This window comes from Theropithecus gelada, chromosome 3, assembly GCF_003255815.1.
Source record: "Theropithecus gelada isolate Dixy chromosome 3, Tgel_1.0, whole genome shotgun sequence".
Taxonomy (NCBI): domain Eukaryota; kingdom Metazoa; phylum Chordata; class Mammalia; order Primates; family Cercopithecidae; genus Theropithecus; species Theropithecus gelada.
The window spans coordinates 157,731,676-157,750,745 of record NC_037670.1 but is presented as its reverse complement, the minus strand read 5'-3'; the positions used below and the strand labels follow the sequence as shown (position 1 = coordinate 157,750,745).

Here is a 19,070-nt window from a genome sequence, read left to right as displayed (position 1 = left end):
TAGAGAGGGGGTTTCACCGTGTTAGCCAGGATGGTCTCGATCTCCTGACCTCGTGATCCGCCCGTCTCGGCCTCCCAAAGTGCTGGGATTACAGGCTTGAGCCACCGCGCCCGGCCAATTTTTTTTTTTTTTGAGACAGAGTCTCGCTCGGTCACCCAGGCTGGAGGGCAATGGCCGGATCTCAGCTCACTGCAAGCTCCGCCTCCCGGGTTTACGCCATTCTCCTGCCTCAGCCTCCCGAGTAGCTGGGACTACAGGCGCCCGCCACCTCGCCCAGCTAGTTTTTTGTATTTTTTTAGTAGAGACGGGGTCTCACCATGTTAGCCAGGATGGTCTCGATTTCCTGACCTCGTGATCTGCCTGTCTCGGCCTCCCAAAGTGCTGGGACAATAAAATTTTTTTTAATTATAAAAAAAGACACAGGTTTATGGTACTGCTGCAGAGTAAAAAAACTTCAACTTTAAATGACAGGAAAAATATAATACATTGTCTAAATATTTAAATATTTCTATAACAAAGTGGAGGAATTATTTTCAAAGCATAAACAAAGGTATCAATCAGCGGAGAAATTCAGTTATATAGCTGGAATACTGCCTGCCACACCTAATGATGAAAGAGTGCACACTGATATTTTAGTGCACACTGATATTTTTACGTGTATTTATAATAGTACATACTTCTATGAACACAGATGTACATGCGAATCACTTTAGATTAAATCCTACAATTATTTTCTCAGTTTTAACCTAAAAACATATTTCAGTTAAATTTAGAGTGATAAACGACTTGCCATTTCAACTCTGAAAAACATAACCTGCTGATTTTATTATCAGAGCCAGAAGGGCCCTTGAACTCTATCAATAAACTTTTAGAAAGTCAATTTACTGCAAAACTATTTTCATACACTCATCTCTCTCTCTAAAATGTTCCCTTAGGCTTCAATTTTCTCCTTTGTGAGCACTAACCCAAAGGCAAGTAACTCTGGAAATGACTTTAGATTTGCTCCCGCTGTTTTATGAAAGGACTTAGTCTCAAAAGTTCCAGAGAAAGGGGCACACCCACTCACTTTGTGACTACAGACATGAATGAAGCTCAGCAGAAGGTAGGCGCTATTGTAGAATATCGCATTAAATAGTATGGACCTCAGTTTCCATTTCACAACAGAGAAAAAGACCTCTTCTCACCACATATCAGAGATTAAGCTGAGAAGGGATTAATTAATACCTTCAAAGGGTTTTTAATCTCTCAGAGAAAGCATTTTTTGAAAACAAAAAATAAAATAAAAATTAGACTGTTCTTTTGGAAATATTGATAGTTATTTTTCATTTTAAATACATGATTACAATTTTTTAAATCCATTCAGAATCATTCATAACTGAGATCAAAAGACAGCTGATATACAGTAAATCCCTGCCAGTATAAAACAGTCCACCCAAAATTACCAATTATATATTGTGACCGAATGCATTTTGCCATTTAATAGCAACATGGTAGAGGACAAGAAAAGTATACAACAAATTAAACCAAAAACAAGCAAACCACTGCCACTGTAACCTCAAGAACTTCCTGGCCATGAACCAACCATCCAACTAGTAAAGATCTGCTTCTAAATGTTAGATTTCAAAATTTCACGACATGGAAACAGTTTTTTAAGAGGGGTTAGAAGTGCTGACAGCTTATTAAACATCTACTTTTTAATTATAACATATTTCTGTTCCTTCATTTAGCAATAAATGGGTTCAACTATGTACAAAATTTACAACTGCGACTCATTTGGTTGATTTTGTGAAACTAAAAAATGACAGAGATGAGTTGAACTTTAAGTTGTAAATCGAATTAACTGACATATTCAATTCTTAACCAGAACAGCTGGCACAGTACCTGTCAAAGAGCAAGTGCTCATAAAATTTTGTTAAATCAAACTGAGCTGAGAAATATCTGTCAAAGATAATGTGCCCTTAGTAAGAAGATTTAACTAAATAATGAAACAGGAATGGCTGGCATAGTAATTCTCAATAGTTCTAAGATCTGGTGGAACACTCAGAAAGAATAATGAATGATTTAGAGGGTATAAAAGTAAAAATGAGCCATCGTTTCAAATGACAGACCAAGGGTGAAGACATGGTAACAGAAAATAAAGTGAAGCTAAAAATTTAAAATCTAAGCAAAGAGGGGAAAAAAAAAAAACAAACACTGAAAGATAAAAGGAAAACCAACATATGTGAACAGAAAAAAAAAATCTTTAGAGGACAAAATAGGGAACAAATACAATGGAGTCAAGAACGTTCTTTACATGCCCAGAGACAAATATGGACACCAAATTTTCTCTTCCATGAGCTAGAGGATGTCCAGGATGGCTGAGGAAGCAAGGTTAAACCAAGTATTAATCCAAGAGATCATGGAATAAATAAAAGAATTACTTTTAAACAACTTTTTAATTTTATCTGATTATAAAGGTGTAAATTCTTTCTAGAAAATATTAAAAAAAAATAATCCATTCACATCATTTTGGTATATTGCCTTCCAAAACATCTTATAGAAAGGAGCATCAAGGCCAAGCACAGTGGTACGCCTGTTACTTAAGAGGCTGAGGTTCAAGGATTGCTTGAAAAACAATTTAAAAATGAGTCTCTGTCTCTCCATCCACCCCCAACATCGCACACCACAAAAATGGCACACATGCTCCTTTTTCAACATTCTTTGATCATCCTGCATAGTTTTGAATTCTAGTTTTTCCCTTCAAGCATATAGCCTAAGCATTTTCCCATTTCATTTTTAAAAATCTTCAAAAGGATCATCAGTAATTGTATTATTTTTTAAAAACATGCTCATGATGTACACAGGAAATAAAAGAATTTCTACTTCCCTATTCCCCACCTCACATTTCCATTTCTCACAAGTAATTCCTTTTGTCAGTGTTTTGACATTATCTGCCTGGACATTTTCTATATACATACAAATATTTATACCAACATATAAAGTATACATATTTAAGTTTCTATCCTTTCAATCTTTCACAAATAGGTTCATACTATCTATGCTATTTTTCAGTTTGCTTTTGGGACCCAAAAATGCACCTTAGAAACCTTTCCATATCAGCACATAGAGACTATCATCATTCAAGTTCTATAATTACATGGTATCAATATACCATACTCCTCTTGATGAACATTTAAGCTGCATATTTTTGTTGTTCTTACCAACAATGTCACAATGAATATCTTGTTACATATATTTTTATGAAATGGTACTGTTTTTGTAGGATGTAGATCTAGAAACAAAATTCCCTGGACAAAGAATATGCAAATTTATTTTCCAAAAAGGCATACTGGTTATTCCACCATCAAGAGAAAGGTATGCATTTCCGCCATCTTTGCCATTATAACATGCTATCAATGTCTTTGAACAAAAAATTGCATTTAATTTTTCAAGTGTATTTCTCTGACTACTCATGATATTGAACAATCTTATGTTTATTAGCCATTTGTATTTTTAATCTATGAACAGTCTATATCCCTTTTTACTAAGCTTACAAATATCTGCATGCTTTAGATATTAAAGCGTTATATGACTTACCTATATTTTCTCAGAGTGTAGTTTATCCTCTGACTCCGTTAAGTTTTGGGTTTTTAAATGGCTAAACCATTTAATATATTTCTTTATGTCTTCTGATATGCTTGGAAAAGGCTCCTCCACACATATCCTTCTATAAGTTTTTCTAATGCTAATACAGTGTTATGTGATTTTTACATCTGGCTGAATTATTTGTACATAAGAGGTAGGCATCTAAATTTATTTTCTTCAAATCAACAGTCAATTGTCTGAACACTATATATTAAATAGCCTTCATTACCCCCAGCTGACTTGAACTATTGTTCAAAAATACCAAAGTCCATAGATCCTGGGGTCTATTTCTCAACTCTACTTTGTCTCACCCATCTGATTTTCTATTTGCATGTCTGTACTGTTTGCTTTTTTAAAAAAATTTTGTTTTTGCATGTCTGTACTGTTTTGACTAAAACAGTTTTACAATATGCTTTGATATCACATAAGAAATGCCCCCCTCATAACCTCCCTTCACAATTCTTTTAAACAATTCTTACGCATGTATTCATCCATGTGAACTGTAGATTTCATTTGACAGTTTCAAAATTTTCAACTGGAATTTAACTGGAACTGACATCTTCATGAGCTAAGAACAAGGACAGTCTCACCATTTATTTGTTTCATTTCCTCCAAATAAAATATTTATTATTTTTTGTATGTGAGCATGTACCTTTCTTTCATTTGTCAATTTTACTGCCTATTTTCTACTTCGAAAATGTCTAGTAGTCTTTTTACGTAAGTGCCTTCATGTGATTTCCTTTGTTTTCTCCCGCAGTAGAAATTTGTTGGGTGTTTGTTTTGGGTACCAAATAGCTGAACAGTCCATCCCCACTGACTGCATCAAAGCAAAAAGAAGGCCCCACTTCCTACTATGGAAGCTGAAGGAGGCCAGGCATTACCAGGCTCAGCAAACTGGATGCTTGAATCCAGAACTTTGAATCTTGAAGAGATAAAGGAAAGATGCAGGGACATTTAGAGATCATTTACAGAAGAGTTTAAAATCCAGCTATTGTGGGCAGGGTGCCAGCAAAAATAGCAACCCAAACAGACCCTTCCTGTGGCTTGTCTAAGACTGTGTGTGCTCAGCTGCTTAATCTCCATTGGTTCCTACTGGGTTTTAGAGCCTGATTATACAGACTTCCCATAGATTCCGTGAACAACCTGATAACTTTCCAATAAATTCTTTTCCTATTTTAGTTACCCAGACTGATTTCCTCTATTTGCAGTCAAGAATCTTGGCATATAATGAAACCATTTAACCATTTTTTGTTTTTCTCTCATCAACAGAGGACCTTGAAGGACACAATGTTATTCTAGGACCTTCTGCACATCATTTCACTTAAAGTTACAGCTTCATTTCACTTAAAGTCACAGTTTCCAAGTACCTATTGAGAGCATTAAGTGAGAATTTACTGTGCAGGCAGATTCAGGGTTCAGTACTATCTGTAGTTTCAGGTACCTACCGTGGGTCTTGGAACATATCCCCCGCTGACAAAGTAGGGCAGCAGTACAATATCCTTTGTAATACAGAACATTTTTACTTGTCTTCTCTATTCATTTTTAAATATAAAAATCTTTAAATATACATATCTAGATCAATAAAAACAAAATTAAACATTTTCTCTAACTATTAAAGTCCAAAACAAAACTTCACCCTCATCTTAAGCAAGAAGTCAGCATTCTTTTCTCCTACCTATCCAAATTTCCTAGTCACTATTAACTGAGTAAAAAGGGATATAAATTCTGTTTACTATTAGAGAGTACTCCTTGACTACATAGACCTTTTTTTGTTTGTTTTTTGAGACAGAGTCTTGTTCTGTCACCCAGGCTGGAATATAGTGGCGTAATCTCGGTTCAATGCAACCTCCACTTCCTGGGTTCAAGTGATTCTCCTGCCTCAGCCTCCTGAGTAGCTGGGATGACAGGCACGTACCACCATGCCTGGCTAACTTATATTTTTAGTATAGATGGGGTTTTACCATGTTGACCAGGCTGGTCTCAAACTCCTGACCTCAAGTGATCCTCCCGCCTCGGACTCCCAAAGTTTATTACAGGCATGAGCCATCACGCCTGGCCAACATTTTTTTCAACAATGGTTTTTAGCTGATATTCTCAATCTTGCAAAAATATATTTTTCAGTTAATTACAAATATACATGTACATATTTAACGGTATGTGGCCCTCAAAGTTGTTTCAAACTACTTACAACTTTATTGTTCTCTGGTTGTAATTTTGACGTATGTCTTACAGTTTACCTCTGAGAATTTTGCTCAGAAAAAGAATATTAATGATTTTTTTATTATAAATTCATATCTGAGAATGTCTCTCTGTCACCTACACATATCAATGTCCCCTTGGCTGGGCAGAGAAGTCTTTGATCCCAACTCTTCTCCATTCAGCTTTATAGACTTTGTTCTATTGTCTTCTGGCATTAGTATTCAGCAAATCCTGGTGAGCCTGATTTTTGCTCCTTTCTGTGTAACTGAACTGGTTTTAAGTGTATAAAAAGAATACCAAATAATAGTGGTCTGAGTAAAACAAAACTTCCTCTCATATTAAAGAAGTACCCCATCCAGGGCTAGAAAAGAGGTTCAAGGTGATCATGGAGTTTCGGATGTGGCTTCTATCCTCAAAGTCACCTTGTGTCTAGGATGGCTTGATGGCACCAATCTATGTCCCAGATAGAAAGTAAAGAAAGGCAAATGAGGGGGTAAAAGAGTGAGCATACCAGTTTAATTGGTATCTTTGAAAAATTAATGACCTCCCCATTCAACAGCTTGCAAACTGAAGTCCCACTAATCGCCCTCTAGCTATATGGTAGGATGGAAAATGCAGCCTTTTAGCTGGGCCTATAGCCACCAGGAATGAAATAAAGATTGTCATTAAAAATGAAGGGAAGGATGGATATTGGGTGGGCAAATAATTATCTCTATCACTTCAGATCACATAATATTTCTTCCTGGTGCTTATAAAATTTGTTTTTGAAAATCATAAAAATTTCCAGATTATATCAAAGAGTAACTTTTTTTATTAAGTTTTTTATTAATTTTACCTTAAATTCTTTCAACTTGCAGACTTGTTTTTCTGTTTAAGTGGGTTTCTTTATTTATACTCTAATTATTGCTTCTGATCCCCTGAGTTCACTCCTACTGCCATAATAAAGTAACACAGACTGGATAGCTTAGACAACAGAAATTTACTTTCTCACACTTCTGCAGGCTGGAAGTCTGTGATCAAGGTGCGGGCGTGGTTGGTTTCTTCTGAGACCTCTCTCCTTTGCTTGTAGGTAACCATCTTCTCCCTGTGTCTTCACATGGTCTTCCCTCCAAGTGTGTCAAATTTCCTTTTTATAAGGACATCAGTCCAACTGGATTAGGGCCCACACTAATGACCTCATTTCAACTTAAGTTACTTCCTAAAAGACCCTATTTCCAAATACAGTCATATTCTGAGGTACTGGGGGATTAGGATTTCAATATATGAATTTTAGGGGGAATATAATTCAGCCCCAAACACTATCATTTTAGTGTGATCCTCTGGAAACCCTAAAATCACTGGATTGGCCACTGTTCATCTTCCATATTTATCATCTTCCTTTTGGCATCTTGTCTTTTTCCTCTTCATCATGAGAAAAGTTTTCCCTTCACATCAGTGATTCAGATCTTCTCTCTAAAGTTTTAAAGACTTAAATTTCCTATTTCATTTTGGTTTCCTTACATGTTTTTCATGTTTTAGTTAGCTCTGTTAGCATCTCTCCTTACTCTGTTCTTGTAACTCCTGGTTACTGTTTTCATATAAGCTATGCGCCTGCTGCATACAACCACAAAATCTCAATAATGTTCAACAATAAGCATATATTTTGGTGGTTGGTTGATGCAGGCTAGGCAGGTCTGCTGATCTTCAATCAGTTCCATGTGTCTCTCGCCCTTCTCCTGGGACCAACAGCAAGACGATGGCAGAAGCATGAGAGGCCACACTCAACAGCATAAGCACGTTTGAAGCCCCTGCTTGTGTCATGTACCCTAATGATGGCAAAAGCCAAAGCCCCAAAATCAAAGGGTAGGAAATACTCCTCTCCCACTAAAGTAAAGGGGAAAGGAGTGATTATTCTGAATAGTCTACTACATCGTGTTTCCTGTATTTTTTGAGAAACTTTGAGCTTAAGTCTCTTAAATGTTTCTTGCTTGCTTTACATAATTTTTTTTTTTTTTTTTTTTTTTTTTGAGACGGAGTCTCACTGTGTCTCCCAGGCTGGAGTGCAGTGGCGTGATCTCGGCTCACTGCAAGCTCCACCTCCCTGGTTCACGCCATTCTCCCGCCTCAGCCTCCCAAGTAGCTGGGACTACAGGCGCCCGCCACCGTGCCCGGCTAATTTTTTGTATTTTTAGTAGAGACGGGGTTTCACCATGTTAGCCAGGATAGTCTCGATCTCCTGACCTCGTGATCCACCCGCCTCGGCCTCCCAAAGTGCTGGGATTACAGGCTTGAGCCACCGCGCCCGGCCTACATAAATTTTTTTTAAATAAATGTTCTTCCTTTGAGACCTCAAAATAATGCTCATTTTCCCTTATAATATAGAATATTTTCACAGGACTCAAAGTGATTCTATTACTTAACCTTGTATGGGAAGAAATCTCTTCAGATCTGCTATTTATCACCAGGCATGGTAGAAAGAATTCCTTAGCACTTACCCCACCCACCACTTGACTCTCTGCCGAGGTACTGACAGATACCGTACTCAGAGCTAGCCTTGAAGTTATGTCTCAGGTACATATCAAATCTGTGTGCCTGGCAGAAGTTTTTCTAGTGCCCATCTGCTGAAAAGAGGTAGAAACTTCTCTTTCTCTGTCAGGGTCTCTGATTAAACTGAAGCATCACACGCAAATTTGGCATTTTTTGTTCAAACAGGGTAAGAAAGACTTCATTCCCAGCGTGCACTGATTCCAGTACTCTTCTTGTCTATATCGGAATGAAAAAGCGTCGACATGTATATTTCAGTAGACAGTGCTAAAATGCCCTCTGAAAAGATCTATTCTAAAGAAATGTTGGAAGGACCTGTACTATGCACAGCTATCTAACATGTTAAAAACTCCAATGCTCTATCATCTTAAGATTTAGTCTTATTTCCTACCAGGCCTCTACTAACCTAATGAATTTCTTGACACTACCCAGGCCATTAAATATAGGGCTATGCTACAGCCAACCAAGGAATAAAAGTGTTCTCTCTGAACCTTTCCTTAACTATTCCAGAAAAAGGACAACCTAAAGCTGAACATAACCCTAAGTAACAAAGAATCTTATTCAATCAATACGTCTATATTTCTTTTTGTCATTTTTTTTTAAGATACAGGGTCTCTGTCTCTGTCATCCAGGCTAGAGTACAGTGGAGAAATCATAGCTCACTGCAGCTCAAACTGCTGGGCTCAAGCTATCCTCTCATCTCAGCCTCTGGAGTAGCTGGGATTACAGGTGCACACCACTATACCCAGCTAATTTTGACCTTTTTTTTTTGTAGAGACAGGGTCTTGCTCTGTTGTCCAGGCTGGTCTTGAACTCCTGGGCACAAGCAATCCTTCCACCTCGTCCTTTCAAAGTGCTGGGATTACAAGCGTAAGCCACTGCACCCAGCCAATATATCCACATTTCTTAATTAGGCTGACTTCACAGTCCAATTTAAGAATTTTTCAACTTCCTTCTGAGATGTACCAATGTCTCTGATCCAGAATATGAGACCCACAGTAAATTATTCTTATATATCCTCACAGAAAAGGACCATAATGAATGTAGAATGAATGAATGAACAAACTTCAAATGTCAGCCTCTCAAAACAGGGAGTATTTGCTATTATAAAACCATCCTGAAGTTTCAGAGACAGTACACTAAAGGAAAAATAAACTACAACAACATTCTGGAAAACAAAAAATATTCCTTGTAATCCTGCACTGCCACAAGACACTTATAGCAAAGAGCCTCTTTAACCTCATTTTCCCCTTTTCCTTGTTACGCTGCACAACTCGGCTAGTCGATTTGATGTACAGGTGCCGGTGTAGTTCATCTATGAGAACCAAATGGAGGTTCATCTTCTTGCTGTGAAGCTCTAGTCGAAGGTCACTCAGTCCTTCCACCTGGAGCAGGGGGCCCTCCAAAGACTCAACTGCTGACACCTGAAAAGAGAAAAAAAAAGAAAGACGATTAAGTACAACTTAATAACCTGGCAATATTATAAATAAGAAAGATGTCTTAAAAAGATACTAACAAAAGGGAGCTTACGAGAACTTTATCAGCATATCTAAGACTTTGCAGAGTATAATGTGGCTAGGGGAGAGTTTTTCTCACCTTAGATAATGATAAAACAGTCTTGACAAAGATAAACATGAAAGCATACACAGCACCACAGCAAACTATTTATGCCCACACACGCCCATCAATGGACACATGTAAAGAGACCTCCCTATTTAAATGATACTATCATTCACATTCTCACAGGAATCCCATGTACTAATGGTTTAATCAACTTTTACTCAAAGTTAGCTTTTTTAAACTAAGGCTTTAAAAAAAGCACACTATATAAATGTTTTAAAAAGAACTTTTTCTCACAGCAATCATGACTCTTTATGCTTACCAAGAGTCGGGCTCTCTCTCACTCTTTTTCAAATACACATCACACAGAGGTAAATACATTTTTTACATGAATGCTACAAGTGGACAATAGTAGTCATCACTTCTCCTTGTCCTGAGTCAGTTTAATAGAAGAAATGGGAAATGAACGGTGACTGGAAGACATAACATAAAGAGGAAGATACTCCTGGTGCAAAGTGGTTTGGGAGATTTTCAAGGCAAAAGGACTGGATAAATCAAACTGGTATAGGAATGCCTACAATAAATGGAGAACATGAAGGCTTCAGGGAACCTGGAACAACCAACTCACTTTGAAACGCAAAGTGACATCTGCAAAGGAAGAAAAAAAAAAAAATAGACAGCATGCATGATATGATCCCATTTATTCATGTACACAAAATTATGTTTGTTTTTATGTATAAAGATCTTGTATCTTTTCAAAGAAAAAAACTTAAAGAGCATACTCTAGGTGCTATTCTTTGAGAGAAAATAGAAATGACAGGATGAGCTTAGAGGGAAAGAACACAAGTGAGCTCCCTCAGGGATGAAATGCTATGTGTGTTATTCCCTGTGTAGGTTATACTAAATATCTGTAACAAGTACAGATAAAGGAAATAACTAATGATACTTCAGGGTAAAGCCCTTAAACGTAATTCTGGATGCAAACATGCTCCTAAAGAATGAACCGTTTACACTAAAACAATAGGTAATTAAAGCCATGAAACACATTGGTGATCAAAAATGTTGATCACACATCTACAGCAGTTTAAGGAGTCATTTAGGAGTTTGTGGACAGTGAAGAAAGAAATCTTTGTAGCTGCCCAATATAAACCAGCCTGAAATGGTAAAGAAAATGTGATGGCTTACCCACAACCACATCACTTGTTTTGTGATGTGCTATAATCAAATGTCAGTAGCAAATAAGTTTCCTTAAGTTAACCAAGAGAGAATCAAGGAATGTAAGAGTGACAAGCCCTGGGCCAGCTCTGCCCTCTGAAGCCTGCCAGTTCATTTTCATGCTGACTTGCAACTGCCCCTGCTATGAGAGCCCCTGGGCCCAGAGCAAGCTGCCAGCAATTCCAAATGGAAAGGCAGCCTCACAAAATGACCAGAGTGTCCCCAAGGAGGAAAAAACAACAACAAATTCATTTACACTTATGCCCTAAAATGGATTTTAACTCGGGTCTCTAGCAGAGAAAAGAGGATGCATTAACCTCCAGTGACACTGAGATCCAGAAAATGAAAAATAATTTGGTAAACCACTGGCCCATCATGTAGCCTTATCCCTTAAGGTAATTAAATCCAGCTGAGATATTTAAGCTTAAAAACCACCCACTGCACATCCACACTTGATTTGTTTGTAGGAATTTACATGAAGATTTTTAACCCAAACAGTACATGTTCCAAATACAGAATTTTATGACAAGTGTCAACTTTCAAAGCCACCTAATTAAATTAAAAGTAAAAATTCAGGTAAAACACTTAGCGCAGTGCCTGGTACCTCCTCAATGCTTACTGAAATTATTTTTAAGAGTACCTATTTATTCCATGAGTAAAGAAACCTCAGAGGGTATTCCCAACATGTTTTAGTGAAGCAATTTCAGTAAGTGTTCCTTCCTTCTTTGAGCCATTGTAACCATTTAAATGACAAACTTTGAATATATTTCCTTGACCCAAAATACAAGTAAAATTAACATACATGTTATCAAAGGTAGTCTCAGAACTTCAAAAATTTGAAAACCTTACCACAAAAGAGAAAAGAGAATAGTCTCTTATTTCTATAAGAAAACACTGTTTTATTTTCTGGCCTTCACTTATTAATAGTCTATTTATAAAGCTATAATTATGGAAGCTGGACAAGGCCACTGTCTTCCCTTACTCTAACCATACTAAGTGGTACTCAAACCAATTTAAAGAAAATAGTTGTCAATGCAACATTTGCTCTCTAGAATATATACTTAAAAACCTAACATTTACCTTTTTTTGTTTTTATGAGATGGAGTCGCCCTGTCGCCGATGCTGGAGTGCAATGGCGCAATCTCGGCTCACTGCAACCTCCGCCTCCTGGGTTCAAGCAATTCTCCTGCCTCAGCCTCCCAAGTAGCTGGGATTACAGAAGCCTGACACCATGCCCAACTAATTTTTTGTATCTTTAGTAGAGACAGAGTTTCACCATGTTGAACAGGCTGGTCTCAAACTCCTGACCTCATGATCCACCCACCTCAGCCTCCCAAAGTGCTGGGATTACAGGCGTGAGCCACTGCGTCCAGCCCTAACATTTATCTTATCTGGTTTTAACGAGTTTGAAACATAAAGTTCACCCACAAAGGAACACTTGGCGAGGTAGCAGTCAACCCAACAGACTACCACCTCTGACCGTCAATTCTGTTGTACTGGGGAGGTGCAGTTTCCAGGTATTTACTAAGACTTGAGATTTACTAGAAATAATCATCTGTATTTACGAATGTGCATAATTAATAATAAAAAGATTGTTTTAATATATGGGAAGTGGTCATTGTATAAATTACTGCACTTTTCCAAATGTAATGACTGCAGAGTACCTTTTAAATAACACACTGATGAAAGATTAACAGAAATTTAAGAGACGCAGTTGGATTAAGGTAGACAGCAATAAAATAATTTCACAGGGCAGTTACTATAAGAAATTATTTAAAAAGGGGGGACGGTTCCAAGATGGCTGAATAGGAACAGCCCCAGGTTACAACTCCCAGCATGAGTGACACAGAAGACGGGGGATTTCTGCATTTCCAACTGAGGTACCGGGTACATTTCACTAGGGCGTGTCCGACGATGGATGCAGGACAGTGGGTGCAGCCTACGGAGCAAGAGCTAAAGCAGGGCAAGGCATCACCTCACCTAGGAAGTGCACAGGATAAGGGAATTCCGTTTCCTAGCCAGGGGAAACCATGACACACAGCACCTGGAAAATCGGGTCACCTCCACCCTAATACCGCATTTTTCCAAGGGTCTTAGCAAACGGCACACCAAGAGATTATATCCGGGGCCTGGCTCGGAGGGTCTCAAGCCCACGGGGCCTCCCTCATTGCTAGCATAGCAGTCTGAGATCTAACTGCAAGGCGGCAGCTAAGCTGGGGGACGGGCGCCCGCCATTGCAGAGGCTTGAGTAGGTAAACAAAGCAGCCAGGAAGCTCAAACTGGGTGGAGTCCACCTCAGCTCATGGAGGCCTGCCTGCCTCTGTAGACTCCACCTCTGGGGACAAAGCACAGCCGAACAAAAGGCAGCAGAAACCTCTGCAGATTTTAGTGTCCCTGACAGCTTTTAAGACAGTAGTGGCTCTCCCAGTACGGAGTTTGAGATATGAGAACCGACAGACTCAAATGGGTCCCTGACCCCCCAGTAGCCAAACCAGGAGGCACCTCCCAGTAGGGGCAGACTGACACTTCACATGGCCGGGTACCCCTCTGAGACAAAGCTTCCAGAGGAACGATCAGGCAGCAACATTTGCTGTTCAGCAGTATTCGCTCTTCTGCAGCCTCTGCTGCTGATACCCAGGCAAACAGGGTCTGGAGTGGACCTCCAGCAAACTCCAACAGACCTGCAGCTGAAGGTCCTGACTGTTAGAAGGAAAACTAACAAACAGAAAGGACATTTCACACCAAAACCCCATCCATACGTCACCATCACCAAAGACCAAAGGTAGATAAAACCACAAAGATGGGGAAAAAAACAGAGCAGAAAAGCTGAAAATTCTAAAATCCAGAGCGCCTCTCCCCCTCCAAAGGAAAGCAGCTCCTCGCCAGCAAGGGAACAAAGCTGGATGGAGCATGACTTTGATGAGTTGAGAGAAGAAGTCTTCAGACTATCAAACTTCTCCAAGCTAAAGGAAGAAGTTCAAACCCATCGCAAAGAAGCTAAAAACCTTGAAAAAAGATTAGACAAATGGCTAACTAGAATAACCAGTGCAGAGAACTCCTTAAATACCTGACAGAACTGAAAACCATGGCACAAGAACTATGTGACAAATGCACAAGCTTCCGTAACCAATTCGATCAACTGGAAGAAAGGGTATCAGTGATTGAAGATCTAATGAATGAAATGAAGCAAGAAGAGAAGCTTAGAGAAAAAAGAGTAAAAAGAAACAAACAAAGACTCCAAGAAATATGGGACTATGTGAAAAGACCAAATCTAAATCTGATTGGTGTACCTAAAAGTGAAGGGGAGAATGGAACTAAGTTGGAAAACACTCTGCAGGATATTATCCAGGAGAACTTCCCCAACCTAGCAAGGCAGGCCAACATTCAAATTCAGGAAATACAGAGAGCACCACAAAGATATTCCTCGAGAAGAAAAACTCCAAGACACATAATTGTCAGATTCACCAAAGTTGACATGAAGGAAAAAATGTTAAGGGCAGCCAGAGAGAAAGGTTGGGTAACCCACAAAGGGAAGCCCATCAGACTAACAGCACATCTCTGGGAAGAAACTCTACAAGCCAGAAGAGACTAGGGGCCAATATTCAACATTCTTAAAGAAAATAATTTACAAACCAGAATTTCATATCCAGCCAAACTATGTTTCATAAGTGAAGGAGAAATAAAATCCTTTACAGACAAGCAAATGCTGAGAGATTTTGTCACCACCAGGACTGCCCTACAAGAGCTCCTGAAGGAAGCACTAAACATGGAAAGGAACAACCAGTACCAGACACTGCAAAAATATGCCAAAATGTAAAGACCATCGATGCTAGGAAGAAATTGCATCAACTAATGAGCAAAATAACCAGCTAACATCATAATGACAGGATCAAGTTCACACATAACAATGTTAACCATAAATGTAAATGGGTTAAATGCTCCAATTAAAAGACACAGACCGGCAAATTGGATAAAGAATCAAGACCCATCATTGCGCTGTATTCAGGAGACTCATGTCACATACAGAGACACACGTAGGCTCAAAACAAAGGGATAGAGGAAGATCTACCAAGCAAATGGAAAACAAAAAAAAGGCAGGGGTTGCAATCCTAGTCTCTGACAAAACAAACTTTAAACCAACAAAGATCAAGAGACAAGGAAGGCCATTAGATAATCGTAAAGGGATCAATTCAACAAGAAGCACTAACTATCCTAAATATATAGGCACCCAATACAGGAGCACCCAGATTCATAAAGCAAGTCCTTGGAGACCTACATAGAGACTTAGACTACCACACAATAATAACGGGAGACTTTAACACCCCACTGTCAACAGTAGACAGATCAAGGAGACAGAAAGTTAACAAGGATATCCAGGAATTAAACTCAGTTCTGCACCAAGGGACCTCATAGACATCTAAAGAACTCTCCATGCCAAATCAACAGAATATACATTCTTCTCAGCACCACATTGCACTTATTCCAAAATTGACCACATAGTTGGAAGTAAAGCACTCCTCAGCAAAAGTAAAAGAACAGAAATTATAACAAACTGTCTCTCAGACCACAGCACAGTCAAACTAGAACTCAGGATTAAGAAACTCACTCAAAACCGCTCAACTACATGGAGACTGAATAACCTGCTCCTGAATGACTACTGGGTACATAACAAAATGTAGGCAGAAATAAAGATGTTCCCTTGAAACCAATGAAAACAAAGATACAACATACCAGAATCTCTGGGACACATTTAAAGTAGTGTGTAGTGGGAAATTTATAGCACTAAACGCCCACAAGAGAAAGCAGGAAAGATCTAAAATTGACACCATAACATCACAATTAAAAGAACTAGAGAAGCAAGAGAAACACATTCAAAAGCTAACAGAAGGCAAGAAATAACAGATCAGAGCAGAAATGAAGGAGATAGAGACACAAAAAACCCTCCAAAAAATCAATGAATCCAGGAGCTGGTTTTTTGAAAAGATCAACAAAATTGATACACCACTAGCAAGACTAATAAAGAAAAAAAGGGAGAAGAATCAAATAGACGCAATAAAAAATGAAAAAGGGGACCCCACAGAAATACAAACTACCATCAGAGAATACTATAAACACCTCTACGCAAATAAACTAGAAAACCTAGAAGAAATGGATAAATTCCTGGACACTTAACACTCTCCCAAGACTAAACCAGGAAGAAGTTGAATCCCTGAATAGACCAATAATAGGCTCTGAAACTGAGGCAATAATTAGTAGCTTACCAACCAAAAGAAGTTCAGGACCAGATGGATTCACAGTCGAATTCTACCAGAGGTACAAAGAGGAGCTGGTATCATTCCTTCTGAAACTACTCCAATCAATAGAAAAAGAGGGAATCCTCCCTAACTCATTTTATGAGGCCAGCATCATCCTGATACCAAAGCCTGACAGAGACACAACAAAAAAAGAGAATTTTAGACCAACATCCCTGATGAACATTGATGCAACAATCCTCAATAAAACACTGGCAAACCGAATCCAGCAGCATATCAAAAAGCTTATCCAACACGATCAAGTGGGCTTCATCCCTGGGATGCAAGGCTGGTTCAACATATGCAAATCAATAAACGTAATCCAGCATATAAATGGAACCAAAGACAAAAACCACATGATTATCTCAATAGATGCAGAAAAGGCCTTTGACAAAATTCAACAGCCCTTCATGCTAAAAACTCTCAATAAATTAGGTATTGATGGGACGTATCTCAAAATAATAAGAGCTATTTATGAAAAATCCACAGCCAATATCCTACTGAATGGGCAAAAACTGGAAGCATTCCCTTTGAAAACTGGCACAAGACAGGGATGCCCTCTCTCACCACTCCTATTCAACATAGTGTTGGAAGTTCTGGCCAGGGCAATCAGGCAGGAGAAAGAAATAAAGGTATTCAATTAGGAAAAGAGGAAGTCAAATGGTCCCTGTGTGCAGATGACAGGACTGTATATCTAGAAAACCCCATCGTCTCAGCCCAAAATCCCCATAAGCTGATAAGCAACTTCAGCAAAGTCTCAGGATACAAAATTTATGTGCAAAAGTCACAAGCATTCTTATACACCAGTAACAGACAAACAGAGAGCCAAGTCATGAGTGAACTTCCATTCACAATTGCTTCAAAGAGAATAAAATACGTAGGAATCCAACTTACAAGGAATGTGAAGGACCTCTTCAAGGAGAACTACAAACCACTGCTCAATGAAATAAAAGAGGACACAAACAAATGGAAGAACATTCCATGCCCATGGATAGGAAGAATCAGTATCGTGAAAATGGCCATACAGCCCAAGGTAATTTATAGATTCAATGCCATCCCTATCAAGCTATCAATGACTTTCTTCACAGAACTGGACAAAAAATTACTTTAAAGTTCATATGGAACCAAAACAGAGCCCACATTGCCAAGTCAATCCTAAGCCAAAACAACAAAGCTGGAGGCATCACACTACCTAACTTCAAATTATACAAGGCTACAGTAACCAAAACAGCACAGTACAGGTAACAAAACAGAGATATAGACCAATGGAACAGAACAGAGCCCTCAGAAATAATACCACACACCTACAACCATCTGATCTTTGAAAAACCTGACAAAAACAAGAAATGGGGAAAGGATTCCCTATTTAATAAATGGTGCTGGGAAAACTGGCTAGTCATATGTAGAAAGCTGAAACTGGATCCCTTCCTTACACCTTATATGAAAATTAATTCAAGATGGATTAGAGACTTAAATGTTAGACCTAAAACCATAAAAACCCTAGAAGAAAACACCTAGGCAATACCATTCAGGACATAGGCATGGGCAAGGACTTCATGTCCAAAACACCAAAAGCAATGGCAACAAAAGCCAAAATTGACAAATGGGATCTAATTAAACTAAAGAGCTTCTGCACAGCAAAAGAAACTACCATCACAGTGAACAGGTAACCTACAGAATGGGAAAAAATTTTTGCAATCTACTCATCTGACTAAGGGCTACTATCCAGAACCTACAAAGAACTCAAACAAATTTACAAGAAAAAAAACAAACAATCCCATCCAAAAGTGGGCAAAGGATATGAACAGACACTTCTCAAAAGAAGACATTTATGCAGCCAACAGACACATGAAAAAATGCTCATCACTCACCATCAGAGAAATGCAAATCAAAACCACAATGAGATATCATCTCACACCAGTTAGAATGGTGATCATTAAAAAGTCAGGAAACAACAGATGCTGGAGAGGATGTGGAGAAACAGGAACACTTCTACACCGTTGGTGGGACTGTAAACTAGTTCAACCGTTGTGGAAGACAGTGTGGCAATTCCTCCAGGATCTAGAACTAGAAATACCATTTGACCCAGCCATCCCATTACTGAGAATATACCCAAAGGATTATATAAATCATGCTGCTATAAAGACACATGCACATGTATGTTTATTGCAGCACTATTCACAATAGCAAAGACTTGGAACCAACCCAAATGTCCATCGATGACAGACTGGATTAAGAAAATGTGGCACATATACACCATGGAATACTATGCAGTCATAAAAAAGGATGAGTTCGTGTCCTTTGTAGGGACATGGATGCTGCTGGAAGCAAACTATGTCACGAACAGAAAACCAAACACCGCATGTTCTCACTCATAGGTGGGAATAGAACAATGAGATCACTTGGACACAGGAAGGGGAACATCACACACTGGGGCCTATTGTGGGGAGGGGGGAGGAGGGAGGGATAGCGTTAGGAGATATACCTAATGTAAATGACGAGTTAATGGGTGCAGCACACCAACATGGCACATGTATACATATGTAACAAACCTGCACGTTGTGCACATGTACCCTAGAACTTAAAGTATAATAAAAAATAAATAAATCAAAAAATTATGAGAAAAATAGTAAAAAAAAAAAAGAAATTATAAAAAAA

The 19,070-nt window shown here is 38.6% G+C and overlaps 1 protein-coding gene across 4 annotated transcripts in view; it reads right to left on the bottom strand.

The window, feature by feature from the left end:
- The window catches only part of EXOC4 (exocyst complex component 4), an 845,850-nt gene that overhangs the window by 773,143 nt on the left and 53,637 nt on the right, over positions 1-19,070 (bottom strand). For all 4 annotated transcript variants that reach the window (XR_003118525.1, XM_025378967.1, XM_025378969.1 and 1 more), the window contains one exon: positions 9,586-9,770. Coding sequence is in view for 3 of the 4 variants with exons in the window: in XM_025378967.1 (XP_025234752.1) it covers positions 9,586-9,770 (185 nt within the window). In the remaining variant the exon portion in view is untranslated. The remainder of the gene's footprint in view (positions 1-9,585; positions 9,771-19,070) is intronic.